Source organism: Conger conger, chromosome 14, assembly GCF_963514075.1.
Source record: "Conger conger chromosome 14, fConCon1.1, whole genome shotgun sequence".
NCBI lineage: Eukaryota > Metazoa > Chordata > Actinopteri > Anguilliformes > Congridae > Conger > Conger conger.
The window spans coordinates 15,892,648-15,909,942 of NC_083773.1; the positions used below are offsets into that span (position 1 = coordinate 15,892,648).

Below are 17,295 nucleotides of genomic sequence, written 5' to 3' on the forward strand. Positions count from 1 at the left end.
CATTAAGATTATTTTTCTTTTTCTTGCCTTGCAATTATGTCAGGCTTGAGGTCACGTCTGCTGCTCCTGTCTTCAGCTCATAGGCCTACTGATTCCTCCCACACACCCCACCCACTCGCCTCTCTCTGAGAGCACATAAGGTTTTAACACAGAGTTCTGCTGGGGTTTGTCAGTGCTGTTCTCAAACTTCATCATGTTGGGGCTGAGGACTGTGCTGCTCTACGCGTTTATCGCCACCATTACCCATGGGGCACTCATCATCTCCCAGGACACCCTGTCTCAGGTGAATTTCTGTCTTTTGTCTTTCCTGTCATTCTATTTATGTACTGTAAATAGTCTTACCTTGGGGCTAATAGGGAGGTTGTATTGACTAAACTGCGTCCATAGTGTCATGTGTAACGTGATATGTTTTTTTATACACCATAAGCATGCCTGTTTGCAGGTTTCCAGTTGCACTGTTGGCTTGTTTTAATCTTGATCACAAAGTGGTTCCCATTCCTTTCTTTCATACAGCACCATTGCCTGCAATAATCTATAAGTTATTAAAGCATAATCGTTTAGGCATTTGTTGTACATTAGGAATTGTGCTGGACTGTAATATCACATTGCAACAGGTAAAGTGGTGTCTCTGGCTATTTTCTTTAATTATATGAGCTATCTTTAATCTTCCTGCTGGGGCTCACATGTGACAGTATTTACCGTGGCTTCAGAAAGTATTCAGCCTATTATGAGACGGATCAGCTATCAGCGCGACAATAACCCAAAGAATACAGCTAAGACAATGCTGGAGTGGCCTTGGAACAAGTCTCTGACTGTCCTTGAATGTCCCAGCCAAAGTCAAGACATAAACCCCAAAGAACTGTGGAGTCTGCAGAATCGGTGGAGAGACCTGAAGATGGCAGGTCACAATCTAACAGAGCTTGAGAGAAATCCAAGTGTGCAAATATTGGAGAGACTTACCCAAGAAGACTGGAAGCTGTAATTGCTCCCAAATGGACTTGTACAAAGCACTGAATTAATATATACTTTTTGGAAAAATATTTTTTTCATAAATTTGTCAAAATGTTGAAAAAGGTGTTTCACTTTGTCATACTGGGTAATTGAGTATAGAATAATGGGCAAACATGGCAATTTTATCAATTTAAATGAAATCTACAAATAATAAAGTGGGAAAATTGTGAAGGGGTCTGAATACTTTCTGAAGCCACTGTATTGAGCTGGGCCATGGGGCTGAAAATGTAAATCATTTGTAAATGAAACTTTTTTAAACAATGCTCCATCTTTTCTTCCAGGATGCTAAGGTTGAGACAAGGCAGCTGAAGGTACTCTCCTCTTTACCTCCACTCTGTAAAACCCCACGCTAACCCAACGACGGAATTTAGCGAGGGCTGAAGGTATGAGCGTGCTTGTCCTTCTGGTGTTGCTGAAAGAATACTAATAGGGTTAAAAATTAGTGGCCCCTATGCGGAGGTTCTAGATCAGCCAATAAATAAACCACGATACAAAGGCAGTAGTACCACTCTGCCTTCTACTCTTTACTGGTCCGGGCTGACCAAGAATCTCCACCATAGGGCCAATACATTCACCTTCATTTATCTGACTCCATTAGAATAATAATTTCCGCTCACTGTATCACAGCGTATAGCACCCGTAGGCCTATGATGGTAAATCCCTCGCCTCCGCATGGTAGTTAATTAATGTCGAGCACAGCCATAGCTATGTTGGTCTGCTTGGGTCCCTAGGCTGTAAACAGATATACCCGAGAGGAGCTTTTCCTGCGACCTCTGTAATGACTACAGATAGCTAGTCAGTTTGTGAGGCGTGCACATAACGCGCGATGTGACATGCGGTGGTACCAGCAGAGGATTGTTCAACGAGTTCTTCTCAGTACAGGATTCCTATAGCGATCAAGTCAAAATTATGAATAAGACATCCACCAAATGGGGACAACTAATCTAAATTATTATTCTAATGGAGTCAGATAAACGAAGGTGAATGTATTGGCCCGATTGTGGAGATTCTTGGTCAGCCCGGACCAGTAAAGGGCGGAAGGCAGAGTGGTACTACTGCCTTTGTATCGTGGTTTATTTATTGGCTGATCTAGAATCTCCACATAGGGGCCACTCATTTTTAACCGTATTAGTATTATTTCAGCAACACCAGAAGGACAAGCACACTGATACCTTCATCCCTCACTAAATTCCGTCGTTGGGTTAGCGTGGGGTTTTACACCTCCGCCCCGACTTCAACACCTTATTACTGATGCCTATGTGGCATAGTGTCTGGAAAACATATCTCATACAATCCAAACAACAAAGGCGCATAGGCTCCGGAACAACCCAAATCTTACTGGTGCTGACTGTCGTTTTCGTAATTTACGTTCATGTTTTTGGACTGCTTTGTATTCAACAGCTGGAGAAACTCACAATAAGCTCTTCAAATTCACAAATGATCATTGCAATATATATATATATATATATATATATATATATATATATATATATATATATATATATATATATATATATATATACATTCACCAGGTGGTGCGCCAGTAGCACCACCCATTCTGGCGCCATTGCAACAGATGTTATTCACAAATCGTATGTGTCTATGTCTTGATATAGTGTGCTAGTATTTGTATTATTTGTTTTGTACATTTTTGTTCATTGTTTTTCTGCAGAAGCGAAGCCCTGACAGTGAAGAGGTAAGAACTATTAAGCTTTCTTTTTTTTCTTCTTTTTTTAATCTATTCATGGCTCCAACTGTATCTATTTATTTATCTTTTATGTTGCAGGTAGTCTGTTGAATTGTGCGAACAAATAAAACAACTATAAAGGCTTTCAGTCACACAATAACATTCAGTAGTAAAATAGCATACAAATGAAGCAATTACATTCGTACACCATTTAGAAAATCAATTAAAAATCTAGTGATACATCAGGTGATTCCAATTCCTTTTTTTGCAAGAGTACTGAAATCCTATTTCAGCTCAGTGTTTACATGTGGTATATCTAAGAAAAAGAGAGACCTGATACCATAGTTACTAAATTTGCATTGCCCTCCAAAAGTATTGGAACAGCCAGTCTTTTTTGCAGTCTTCACAGGCAAAACCCAAGGCTAAAACCAAGAGTAGACATTCATAACTTTTTATTGCTTAAACAATCAATCTAACAGGACATATTTGGGCAACAAGAAACACCTGTTCCAATACTTTTTCTCACCTAAAAAAATGATGGTCTGATACAAAAGGTGATATGTTCTAAGTTGTTAAACAAATCTTGGTAAAAATACCAGGAAATAAAAGCTGAAATTCCAATCTGTCATCTCATATACATCTTTTGACCTCAAACTCAATTGTCTTCAGTGTATTGCAAAAACAAAGGAATTGACCTTGCTGTTCCAATACTTTTTGAGGGGACTGTATATGTAATCAACAATGAGGGACAGTGGAAAAGTTTGTTAAGTAGAGCCTTTTCAACAAAATTGATTGCAGTTCCCTTATCTTCATTAAAGAGCTATACTTTTCCATATAAAACACAATAAGATCAATCAAAACATAGTAAGATGGTAAATGGTTGGTATTTATATATTTATATTCATTCAAAGCGCTGTACAATTGATGCTTCTCATTCACCCATTCATACACACTTGCACTCCAACAGCGATTGGCTGCCATGCAAAGCACCAACCAGCTCATCAGGAGCATGTCAGGGTTAGGTATCTTGCTCAAGGACACTTCAACACACCCAGGGCGGGATCAAACCGGCAACTCTCCGCCATACAACTGTTCTAACCGCCTGAGCCAATGTCATCTAGTGATAAAAAGCAATGCACAATGATGCACCACATCAAGAGGCTTGAAAGTGAAAGAGACAGCAAAATGACTTCATAATCTAAAACAAAAATTACAATTGATTGTACTGTTGAATGATTCTCCCTCTTTGTAAGCAGGGCAAGGTGGTGGTACGCAGTGTGAAAGTGGTCTCTAAGGTGGCATCTCACTTTGCCCACACTGTCATGAGTTCCACTGCTATCAACAGAGCCAACTCATCCAAAGAAGTATTCTTTAATGTGGAGCTTCCCAAGACTGCCTTCATCACAAACTTCAGCATGTCAGTGACTTTGTGTAAACCATAAAATACAGTATGTACAGTATATGGCTTTATAATTCAAATAATGGAAGGGATCAAGCAGTATGTGAAATTAGACTAGCAGGAAATCTCCATTGAACTCTCCCCTGCTGAAAATTCCAGCTAAGCGCAGTTTGATGGTGTTTTCTCTCTCTCACTGTGTGTGTGTTTCAGGGAGGTTGATGGAAAGCTGTATCTGGGTGAGGTGAAAGAGAAAACGAAGGCCAAGAAGGAATATCAGGCTGCAGTCTCGAAAGGACAAACTGCTGGATTGGTCAAGTAAGATAACACACTTAATCTGTTCAAATTCATTCAACATTTCCGTGTGGTAGCATTATCCAGAAACCAAGTAAAGTCTTCTTATGAATAAAATCGAGTGGCTAACCACAAAAGACATTTGGGAGGGCTATATATTTGCATTAATGTATGAAATGAGTGGGCAAATGAAGTTTATTATTATTATATTTTTGATATTAATTGCTGGTTGTAAATGATTCCCTCATGGTTAAAGCCATGAAATTACGTATTGCTAAAACAAAGCTACACAAGCTCAAACACAGTGGAAGTGGACTTTTGTTTTCTCACTGAAATGATTTTCTGAGATGTTTTTGAGCTGATACATATTATTGTGGCTGTATCCTGTGTGCTTGGAAAAAAATGGAGCCAAAGCCACAACACTGGACAAACCCCCTTTCAAAATTGATGATAATATCACCAAAATTGAGCACTGTACATTGTTTTTTTTTAAGCTACAGTATGTCGAGGCAGTTTTACGAAAAGGTGCCTGGAAAATCAGGTGCCCGAACTGAAGAATGCAAACAGTTTCAGCAAGGATAGTCAAGTTCGTAGTTGTTATTACAAGCAAAAGTCCATGCACGGGTAAACATTCCAAACAGGCAGAGGTACCAAACATAATCCATAGTCCAAGAAAAGTCCAGTGGCAGGTAATCAAACACAGAACAGAAGGGTTATCCAAAAAGTTTGGGTACACAAAGGAGGTCAGAACACAGAACAAGCAGGCAGAGAACCGCTGGAAAGACCAGTCAAAAGACATTACAATCTGCCAAAGAAACTAGGCAAACAGACGGGTATAAATGCACAGACAAATTAACTGAAATAACAAACAGATGTGAGTGCAGGGAAATGGTTAATGAGACACAGGTGAAATGAATGAATGAATGAATGAATGCATGACTGAAAAGAGTGCGGAAAGCAAACAAGGACAAGGGACACGAAAACAAAGCAGGAAACAGAAAATGCTAAGACTGGGGATTTTTATTTGAGCAAATCAAGAACACTCTCCAGGGTGTAGGCATATAGTAGATGTGTCAGACTGCCATAAAGAGAAGACTACATCAGCAGAACCAAAGAGCATTAACGAAAAGATGCAATCCACTGGTAATCCTCAAGAACAGAATAACCAGATAATAGTTGGCTAAAAAGTATTTTTAAAAACTAGAGTCCTGGCACAAGGTCTTATGGATTGATGTAAGGGTGTAATTTATGGGAAAGGGGGGTTACAACCCTGCCAAAGTTTTAAAACTGGTCAAATAATCCCCCCCACCCCCCATAGAGCGCTGCATTTCTTGGGGTCCATGCATTTCAACCTGAGACAGATGAAACAAGTATTAAACACACTGCTACTGTAAAATAACCCAAAAAAAAAAAAGGTTGACCACCTCGCCTGAATCCAGTTGAACATGCATATCACTTGCTGAAGACAAAACAAATTGAAACCGATGATGGCTAAAGTACAGGCGTGACAGTGCATCACCAGGGAAGATATCCAGTGTCTGGTGACACTGATGGGTCGCAAACTTCAGGCAGATATCAATGGCAAAGGATATGTGTTTGTGCCAAATTGTGGTGAAGAATTGCTGCATGCATCTACCTCCCAGGGATTTTGCACAGAATTTTATACATGCCATGTTTGTGTGTTTCAAGGGCATCTGGCAGAAAGATGGAGAAATTCTCTGTGTCTGTGAACATTGCAGCCAATAGTGAAGTCATCTTCACGCTGACCCATGAAGAGCTACTTCAGCGCAGTCACGGCAAATATGAGCTCATGACAAGAGTCAAACCCAAACAGCTGATCCAGAACTTTGAGGTTGGTGACACCATGCAAAAGACATAGTCATATATTTGAAAATGTGCACTTCAGCTGTGCAATATGCCATTGTCTATTTTGTTGTACCTTGACAGGAGTATGCGAGTACTATGTTTCTGTCTTTCATCAACAGATTATAGTAGACATTTATGAGCCTCAAGGAATTGCTTTTCTGGATGCCTCTGGTACTTTCATCAGCAATGACTTACTCCCTCTTGTGGAAAAAACTGTCACTGACACTAAGGTAATTGTCATACTGAAAAAGGAGAACAAATTATGTAGAAACTCAAGGGGATTAACAATAACCACAATAATAATTGGTAGTCTAGCGTCCAATTCCAATAAAAATATTGTCGGTGAAATGTCTCCCTGCCTCACCTCCAAACATATGGCTCTACCCCACTTAATGGCCCACAGCATTACATCTCGGTGTTTATCACAAAAGGTGCACTGACACATGTGGTCTAATAGCCTACACATCACCACATGAAAGGGGATTGGCAAGGTCTGAAAAAATGTGTTGAACCTGCAGTACTGCATGGCTACAAAGAAAAGTTTGTACGCATCATCTGGAGTTGGCATGCATATAAGAATATTTTCAGATCAGTTTTCATGTACAGTCAAGTCTATTTCGTGTCAAATCCATGAAACATATGCACTTTTTATAAATGAGTCGCTTGGACTATTGGTCAATAGTCTTATTTGATTGGCACATTCACTGTTACATTTATCAATGAATCATAGGGATATTCAAATCTACTCTTTCTCTCACCCCCACTCCCCCAACCAAGGCCCATATCACCTTCTCACCAACACTGGATCAGCAGAGGGAATGCCCTGGCTGTGATGGGACCCTGATTGATGGGGACTTCATTGTAAAGTATGATGTGAATCGAGAGAAAGGCATTGGTGATGTTCAGGTCAGTGACTTGTGCTTCATAATAGAGATTCCAAATTATATAAAAATTAGGCAATGAAATATACTGTTATTAGTTGTTGTTTTATTAGATTGACCTGGCAATGAAATATGTTTTTTGTTTTATTTTAAATATGTTTTGCTCAATCTGGTGTCCTCAACATAGGTCAAATTCATTCCTATAGATGAGAACTTATGATATACGACTGAACACTAAGCATGGAGAATTGTAATCCCCAAATATCTACATCTTCAGCGATATTAATTTTGAGTAGGCAAAATGCTATGAATATATTTTCCATTGGTATTGTGAGTGGGTTTGTTTTGACGGACAAATAGTAACTCTTGAATCCTTCTTTGTACCTCTCCCAGATAGTAAATGGGTACTTTGTGCATTTCTTTGCCCCCACGGATTTGCCCCATATGCCAAAGAACGTTGTTTTTGTGATAGACCTCAGTATTTCAATGAGCGGGAACAAAATGCGACAGGTGAGTCAGTTTGCATGTGGAGAAGGTGACACTCCTTGATTTGTGTTATGGAAGTGTTTTATTGGGTTTTTTAGCATAGGTGATAATAAATGCATCATTACATGCACAGCACATGGCTATCAGTCATTACAGAAACCAGGTTTGTTTAAATAGGTTTTTAGGTTACTAAAACTTAATATTACATACCTAATATTGTATGGAAGGCTGTTCCAGAGCCAAGGGTTTTCTTCATTTTAATGTCAATTACTCTAGAACTGGCAAACGAACAGCCAAAAGTCCAGAGCTGGCAGAGCTGAGGGGCCTTGGAGGACAATGGGGAGTTAAAAGTTTGCTGCCTTCTATGTGATTAATACAACTTTAAAATTGGTTCAAAGAGAAACAGGCAACCAGTGTAGCAATGCTAATATTGAGTTTATGTGGAAAAATGTTTTTTTTTAATGTATTCAACAGTGGTATGCAGAAGAGCATCTATGAACACACAATGCATCATAAGTGGATAGGCTACAGCAGTAGAAGTCTAAATAATAAGTCTAATAAATACCTAATAAAGTGCTCACTGAGTGTAAATATTGTTTTAATAGTGTATATAATTACTATTAAATGATAATTTTTTTCTGCAAATCATAGGTGCCAAAATTATTCTCACCCCTGGTTTAATACAGCTCTGGTTTAAACACCCCTGGCAAAGATGACCGCCATCAGTATTTTCCTATAATTTGTGATACATTTAGAGAAAACATTTGGATGGATTTTTGACCATTCCTCTTGCAGAAATTTTCAGAATCATTGATATCCCCTCTTCAGGTCAGACCAGAGGTATTTGATGGGATTTGAGTCAGGAGACTGAGATGGCCATTGCAGAACATGGATGTTGTTTTCCCTTAACTATGGGGTGTGTGTGGGGGGAGAGGTGGTCTTAATGCCATTGAAGCACACAAGATGCTTTTGTACCACTGTAAACATTTACAACCTTTCCCTCAGTCTTAGACTTGCATGTTAGGTGTTAACTAAATGCACGTCAGGTGTTAGAGGGTCCCTCAGTAATGATTCTGTCACTCCCTCAGACCCGTGAGGCCTTGCTGACTATCCTGGATGATCTCAGTGAAGAGGACTACTTTGGTATAGTCCTATTTGCCACCTTTACTGAAAGAATGAAACCATCCCTGATCAAGGCCACGAAAGAGAATGTTGAAGAGGCAAAGGAATATGTCAGGAAAATTGATATCCGTGGATGTGAGTGGGAATCAATCCTTTAGCAATATCTTTTTTATAAGTATATACTGTGCTCTCCAATAATGTTTGGGACCAAGACATATTTTTGTCTTGATTTGGCTCTACTCTACAATTTTTTGTGATCAGCAATTGACATGTGGTTGAAGTGGAGATCCTTTGACATTTTGGTTTTACTATCATAGTAAATATTAAACCTTTATTTGACTGGAAAGTCCCATTGAGATTAAAGCCTCTTTTACAAGGGGAGAGGGCCAAAGCTAGGGGTGTGAACGGTTAACCGGTTAACCGAAACTGATTTGTAACCGGTTACCAAAAATTGATAATTGATAACCGATAACCGATTTTTTTTTCTGAAGGTGAAATTGTAAGCTCAGTTTAAAATAAATGCATGTGTATTATTGTGGTTCTAAACTAGCAATCGACTAGCTTCAGTAGTTTGAACAAGCAATCTGGCCATTTCAGGGGGTTTAAAATGCAAACACCACAGAGAATTGAATGCTACAGTATTAGAGTTATCAAATAATTTCTGTGGCTGTTGGTTGACTTATGGCTAATTGTAAGTTATGTCGTTTCCTAAGATTCACAGAAGATCCGTGTTTATTCGTTGACACGCAAATTCGAAGTATGGCAAACTGAACGTAGCTTTCCACTCTGTATCTACATAAAAATAAAGCAATACATCATTGCACCAAATATTACAATACGCTGTTTACATTGAAATCCACAAGCTACAGTCATACTAGCAAGCAATCTGCGCCCATTTTGGAGGGTTAAGAATGCAAACACCGCATGGAATTGAATGCTACAGTACTACAATTGTCAAATAATTTCTGTGTGTTTTACATCTGTAGCTGTTAGTTCAATTATGGCTTATTCTATGGCGTTTGTTCATCCGTGTTTATTCGTTGACACAGAGAAGAGGGATGAAAACCAAAAAAAGCATTGTCTTCTTAAAAAAATGAAACAGGGCCTCTGCAATAGTCTTAGCAGATGTATTGCGGGGGGATATCGGATATCGGGTGGCATCGTCTAATAGGACTAACACAAAGCGATATCCTTTTGTGCTCTGCTCTAATGGTCCGATGAGATCCATGCCAATTCTTTCAAAGGGCACCTCTATTAAGGTAATGGATATAAAGGTGCTTTTGGAATGGTCACAGGATTAACTTTTTGACACTCGGGGTACAGTGTACACCACCGAAGTCTCCCCCGTATAACCGGGCAATAAAAAATAAAAGTAGATGCTGTAATTGAACATTTTTCAGAGGAGTCTTTATGTCTTTTGCTTTAGGCTGTGTGTCTCTCTGCATGGCTTTCATTTAAGTCATATGATGTGCCTCCTCCATCTTCCCTTAGATACCAACATCAATGATGGTGTGCAGGATGCAGTTAAAATGTTGCTAGAAGACAAGGCTAACAACAAGCTGCCTGAAAGGAGTATGTCCATGGTTATCTTGCTGACAGATGGGCAGCCTAGTTCCGGTATGTTCAAGTGTATTAACACTGATGTTCTCATAGTCAGACAACACAACCAAAACACACATGAAAATACTGTTACTAGCCATTACTAAACAATGACAGCATGTGACTCACATGAAAGAATAGTATATATACAAATATGGCATTATTGGGAATGGTTTTTAAGTGTGTGTTTGCTTGTGCCTGTGTGCAGGGGAGACACGGCTTGACAAAATCCAGGAGAATGCACGGAATGCAATGAATGACAGCATGACATTTTTCTGCCTTGGATTTGGCTATGATGTTGATTATGATTTTTTGAATGTGATGGCAACACAGAACAATGGATTGGCCAGAAGGATCTACGAGGACTCTGATGCTGCCTTACAACTGCATGTGCTGACCCCTTATTAACCCCTACATTATTATATTTATTTTATTATACAGTACCCTTGCTGTAATACTGTTGTATACCTACTGGGCTCTAATTTAAAAGTACTACTATGTAGTTAATTATACTGCAAGAACTTTGTGTTATTTTTTATTCTTTAACTGTTTTAGAGTTAAATGGACACAGAGAATTTTACTGTGTTCAGGACTATACTGTATATGTTTTGTCTGTGCATGAATGCATACGTGTGTGTGTGCATGATTGTGAGCTCATAGATGCATTGTTCTCAAACAGTTATCTGTTTTAGGGTTTCTACTCTGAGGTAGCCAGCACTTTGCTCTCTGAGGTAAACATGCATTATCCAGAGAATGCTGTTGACTCACTGACCAACCATCACTTCAAGCAGCTCTTCAATGGATCTGAGATTGTTGTAGCTGGCCGTCTGGCTGACATTGAACTGAACAACTTCCTGGTGGAGGTGTCAGCACTGGGGGTGAGATACATTATCACTGTTTTATGTGTTTTCATGTGTATGGGAATGGTTCATGCTCACCTATGTTACTGAATGACATGAAAAAAGGAATAAAGTAAAAACAATGCAAGACAGGCCTGACACATGCACAGATGGTCACCAACATCCACCGTTGAGAAGGACAAGAGCATGGAGAACACATGCTTGTGTGAATTCCCAAATCTCAGTATTTTACAGAAGCCAAGTTATGAAACAGGTCATTCCAGGAAAGGAGGAAAAGAAAATATATATTTAGTTAATTTTCTTATTGTTCTACAGTGCTTTCCACCACTATACATTATCTTGCATCATATTCAACACCACCCTAAAATAAATTCCCCTTCTACACACCACTATATTTACTTCCCCATGATAATGCACAATGCCCAGACTTTATGATAATTTTCTCCCCAGTTGGAAGAAGATATCTCTTACAAGGGTCAAGCCAACACCCTGGACTGGAGTGTGGTGTTCCCTGATGACAAGTACATCTTTGGAGACTTCACAGAGCGTCTTTGGGCATACCTCACAATCCAACAGTTGCTGAGCAAGAAGTCAGTATGAATCTCTGTAGTAACAGTACACGTTACTTATGCCCTAAGGCAGGAGTGCCACCCGGATCCCCAGAATTGTACACATCCACTGTATCACATTTGAAATCATATTTCAAGTCTGTGACTTTCCACCCTTTCCATCCTCTAAATAAAGGCACCAACTCACAGATTAGAAATGTCTCTGTCATATGGAGGGATTCTTCATTCTGCCCTCTCTGGATGTGTGTCTCCACAGGGACAGTGGCCCAGAACACGAGAGGGCGAATGCCACCGCCCGGGCTCTGGAAATGTCCCTGAAGTACAATTTTGTCACTCCGCTCACCTCCATGGTGGCCACAAAACCCCAGAGTGACGAGGCCCCACCGGACACACTCATCGCTGACAAACTGACTGAGGGTAGGATTTGGAGTTGGGAGGGCAGGCGGAACAGCCACAGTAGCGTGCAATGCTCACAGACTGTTGAGCTACAGTGTAATCTGCTTTCATAAGCAAAATCACTGAGAGGCATTAGAAATTCATAGGGTCACAATTACAACCAATTCAGGCTGCTGTTGGTTAACTGTTCATGATCTTCATATCTAAACAGTCTAATCTCTGACTGGTGCTCCCAAGCATTGATAAAAGCATGTTTTGTTGACATTTTGTTTTTGATGTTGGTTTATAGGTGAGCGATCACATTCAGCTCTTGGTGAGTATTGGTCAGCAACAAAACACCCCCTATTTACTTTTTTTGATTCTTATACTTTTGTCCATTGCTCTTTCAAACCAGATTTTGGAGTTTTCTGAAATCACAGTCAAATTCAGACAAATGTTAGCAGTTTGGCTTGGCAATTGGTAAATATACTGTGCATTCCATGATTAGACCAGTAGTCTTAGGAAGGAAGTCTAAATTTATGGAAATTTCTGTTGTCAGTTGCCAAATATTCAGGATTACATTACATTATTGGCATTTGGCTTATCCAGAGCGACGTACAGTTGAGTAGACTAAGCAGGAGACAATCCTCCCCTGGCGCAGTGCAGGGTTAGGGGCCTTGCTCAAGGGCCCAACGGCTGTGCGGATGTTATTGTGGCTACACCGGGATTAGAACCACCGCCCTCGTGTGTCCCAGTCATTTACCTTAACCACTACGCTACAGGCCGCCCCTGCAGGATTAGCACGTTGGACACATGAAGTTGGACATACGATGGGATATGTGCTGTTATACTTATCCCCACCTGTCCCACAAGGTGATAACGACAAAAATGCATTTCTGATTCCAGGCCAGACCAGGTACACAAGCCCATCATATCATTACAACCCTGTTACAAGCGGTACGTCCACAATTGGGATTTCCTTTCCTTTACTTCCTTTAAATATTATTGTAAGGTTACACATGCTACATTATCAAATATTTTGCTATTGTGTATTTGGTGAAATACAATAGTATGAATTATGTAATCTGACCAGTTTAGCCATCCATGGCAAAACACAAATACCATACAACAACTGAGCTTACCAGACAGCTTGCTTGAAGTGAGCAAGCCTGTCTACATTAGAATGAGCTGTTTTGGAGCTGCAACTCCTGAACTTTTCTGATATTAATTACCAGTGGACGGTGACCCCCACTTCATCATCAATGTGCCAGAACAGAATGACTCTCTGTGTTTCAACATTGACGATGCGCCTGGAACCATCTTCAATCTGGTTAAAGACCCATTGCCAGGTGAGATCAGGGGTACAACCAGTAGTACAGTACTGTGCAAAAGTCTTGGGCACCTGTATAACATTCTGTACAGAAAACATTCTTTCAAAAAAATTCAATGAAAGGTCCTACATAAACGTACAATACATTTTACATTACATTTTAGTAATTTGGCAGAATAGCTAAAAACTGAATCAAATCAATATTTTTTGTGACCACCCTTCGGTGTTAAAATTGCATCACTTCTCTGAGATAGCCAACACTGTCCTTCAGTTCTATAAGACTATCAGCAGGGAGGTTGTTCCAAGCATGTTGGAGAACTTGCCAGTTCTTCTGCAGACTTTGGTTGGCTCCTTGCTTCTGATCTCAGACAGCCTTGATCAAGTTTTTATATAAAAAGTAGTCAATTGCTTACAGTAATATGTTACTTTTTAAAATGAAATACAAAATGTCTGTTAAATTAAATATTTTGGAAAATGAATATTTGTAAATCTCAAATGTGTTCTTTTATACTAACACACACCAAAAAATAAACATATATATAATAAAGTCTAGGGTGCCTAAGACTTCTGCACAGTACTGTATATGAAATGAGTGTGTGGGGAGATGCAATTTGCGTCATTCCTGTATAGAATGCATGTGGTGTGGACAGTGCGGTTTTGCAGAATGTAGGCCATGAAGTTAGAAAATCACTACAAAAAATTCCATTCCATCTGACTTTGTGTACTCACAATGATTGTAATTCTGAATAACTTGGCTTATTCAGTAAAACTGTTAACCTGCTATGGTAAGGTTGCATCGGTTGTGCTGCCATTTTGATGGTGGGTTGAACATACACATCGCTGCGGGGTACAATTGAGAGATGCAGTCCTGATGTGTGCCCTGTGACCCCTGAACCCCCTGCAGGAATTGTGGTCAATGCGCAGACTATTGGGGACAAGAAGGTAGACCCTGGGAGCAGAATTAATACTTACTTTGGCCGGTTTGGGATCCTTCACAAGAAGCTTGGGTTCCAGCTGGAGGTAACCACCCAGAGTATCACAGTCTTACAGAGCGGGACACAGACTTCACTCTCCTGGTCCACAACTGAATCCTTCAAGTGGCCCAGGTGAGCATTGAGTAAAAGTTCTTCACCAGTCTTCCCAGGCAAGCACAGACTTTGGTCCAACACCATGTCCTTCAAGTGGCTCTGGTGGACAGTTATTTGAGCCTTCCCTTAGACCCCAAAGATGAGTGCAATTATGTGGGTGCCAAAAGATTAAGGTCTAACAAAGGATTTGTTTGTGTGGAGTATGTAAGTAAAACAAAACCGAGATACAGGCAAGGACACTTCTACAATACAAACTGGAAAACTAATGGGCTCAACCCAGTCATAGGAAGATGTTGTCTGACCTATGCCAAACTAGTCATCAGTCCACCCCAAAAATCTTTTGTCATTTGTGCATTTTAGAGCAGTTCATTTAATTTTGAAAGGACAACATATAACACACTAAACAAATGCCATACTGGGCACTTCTAACAACGTTAAAAACAAAAAGGAGGACGTATGAAAAATGGAGATGAGTCCACAAAATTATCACTTCTGCACAATATTGTTATTTAAGCAGCATCCAGCACCCACAAAAAATATTTAATAATGTGACATGGCCATACACCATCATGTGAATCACATGAACTACAATGCTCTGTCTTGCAGCATTGACCTGCAGGTGACAAAGGACCGAAGTCTGACTGTCGCCCTGAAGGACTCGGTGAAGTTCATCATTATCTTGCACAAGGTGTGGGAGAAGCATCCGTACCATAGGGATTACCTGGGTTTCTACACCCTGGACAGCCACCTCCTCTCCCCCGCTGTTCATGGCCTACTGGGTAAGACCAGGGGCTGGGCTAGCTTGGGGAGTCATTGAATCCTGCCTGTACATCTGTAGCTCATTGTGAACTGATTTTCAATGTTATTTTAGTTGAATAACACATAATAAGTCTGTGTGTAAAAATAAGTCTCTGAACCTTTTTCTCCCACATACAGGCCAGTTTTACAATGGTGTGCATTTTGAGATTGGTGAGCTTCATCATGGAGATTCCCCAGACAAACCAGATGCCACAATGACAGTGAAGGGATCCCGACTCTCTGTTACCAGGTAACAAAAAATTACACAAACATCCCTAATTCAGGTGCGTGCACACACACACACATACGAACACACACACACACACACACACACAACCAGACTGCAATACTACATTTTGGAATCTCTGTTATTCACATGCATTGTGTGGCTCTGTGGTACAGGGGCTGGCAGCGGGACTTCCGTTGGGATGTGAAGAACGGGGAACGTGTGCCATGCTGGTTCATTCACAACAACGGCACAGGACTCATAGAAGGCACAGCCAGTGACTACATTGTTTCTGGAATATTCAAAACCAGCTAAGCTGCGCCAAATCATTTCATTCTGATATGACATGAGCGCTGCATTAGGCTTTTTGCTATGGATGACCTCTCTTTACATTCCATTTTCTGCTGTATTTGAAGACTTTGTGAACACACACCTTTGATGTGCGATTACTTGGTAAGCTGTAAAAAAAAAAAGCTGTGTCTACGCGTGTTTGATAAATCTGGCGGAATTTGTTAGTTCGGTTCCGATCACACATAGCTTTGCACAAGGATTTCCTAAATTCTTAAAATGTGTTTTGCCATAGACAAGGACTCAGTTAATCAAAGTCTGAAAAGCTAACATTGGGTCTGTAATTTGGTGAAAGGGACAAAAGATTAAAGTGTATTAGGCCAGCATACTATCATCTACAGTATGAAAATGTTTACTATCTATTTCATTGTCTTCCTCTGCACCTTATCATGTCATTAATCGGCAGATATCAGGTTCAATGGAAACAACCTCAAAGAAATGTGATGATGAACTCTCTTTGTCTGACTTGTTTGCAATCACAAAAATAAAGGGAAGCATGGATATGTATAAATATATAATTATTTTCTCATTCCTAAATTTTTATTAAGAAAAAGGAAGAAAATAATAATTCTGAGGGGCCAAAAGTTTGTGTGCGTTCATGTAGGTATTGGATTAATGCAATTTGTTGGCTTTAGTGGCAGTATTACAATGACTACATGCCCTAAGGTTTGTGCAACACAGCCTGTCTCTGTGGCATAGTGTGGATGAAACAAAACCCACAAGTGCTTTTCAGAAATACCAGGGGGCAGTGGAATCCCTTCTTGACATGCTTTTTGAGCTGCAGCTGATGTAATCTCCAAGGGCTTGGCACTCCAGCACATTGGGCAGATGTGCTACACTCTGTGATGCTAGAACAGTGGAGTTTACCTTTGCACCCCTGCTACGCAGCTCACATCTAATGCACAGCCAGTCAGTCCTAACAGATTGGGACCACTTATAGCCTGTGTTTGTGAGTGCATGCATGCATACTACATTACATTATTACATTATAGACATTTGGCAGATGCTCTTATCCAGAGCGACGTACAACAAAGTGTATATTACATTACATTACATTATGTGGCATTTAGCAGACACTCTTATCGAGAGCGACATTCAACAAAGTGCAAATCAAACACAAGAACAAGTGCAAAGAGGACCTGAGAGGACAGTACAGTTCCGAGTCCTAGTGTAAACATACAGAAATTCAGAACCCTTGAAGAGTACAATCAGCTTTCAATATACTCATAACCAAGTTTAGTTTCAAGTGCTAAGAGTAACAAATAAAACTAAAATAAGATTGGGCCTTGTAGATTAATCTGACAATGGATCATATCAATAAAACTAGCTCAGGCTGACCCCTTAACTGCCAGGAAAGCT

General features: G+C 40.0%; 1 protein-coding gene across 2 annotated transcripts; it reads left to right on the top strand.

The window, feature by feature from the left end:
- The first annotated feature begins 155 nt into the window (after window positions 1-155).
- On the top strand, window positions 156-16,454 carry LOC133109607 (inter-alpha-trypsin inhibitor heavy chain H3-like). Of its 2 annotated transcripts, none has more exons than XM_061219006.1 (22): window positions 156-283; window positions 1,293-1,322; window positions 2,684-2,707; window positions 3,952-4,115; window positions 4,308-4,412; window positions 6,078-6,240; window positions 6,374-6,484; window positions 7,032-7,160; window positions 7,529-7,645; window positions 8,710-8,878; window positions 10,235-10,360; window positions 10,551-10,732; window positions 11,035-11,220; window positions 11,653-11,792; window positions 12,028-12,188; window positions 12,457-12,480; window positions 13,053-13,103; window positions 13,382-13,495; window positions 14,381-14,582; window positions 15,171-15,343; window positions 15,501-15,612; window positions 15,765-16,454. In XM_061219006.1, the coding sequence occupies exons 1-22, from the start codon at window positions 194-196 to the stop codon at window positions 15,901-15,903; spliced, it is 2,712 nt and encodes a 903-aa protein (XP_061074990.1). In that variant the 5' UTR covers window positions 156-193; the 3' UTR covers window positions 15,904-16,454. The 2 variants fall into 2 exon arrangements, with proteins under 2 accessions (XP_061074990.1, XP_061074991.1); XM_061219007.1 differs by having other exon boundaries at window positions 3,955-4,115.
- Window positions 16,455-17,295: the final 841 nt, after the last annotated feature.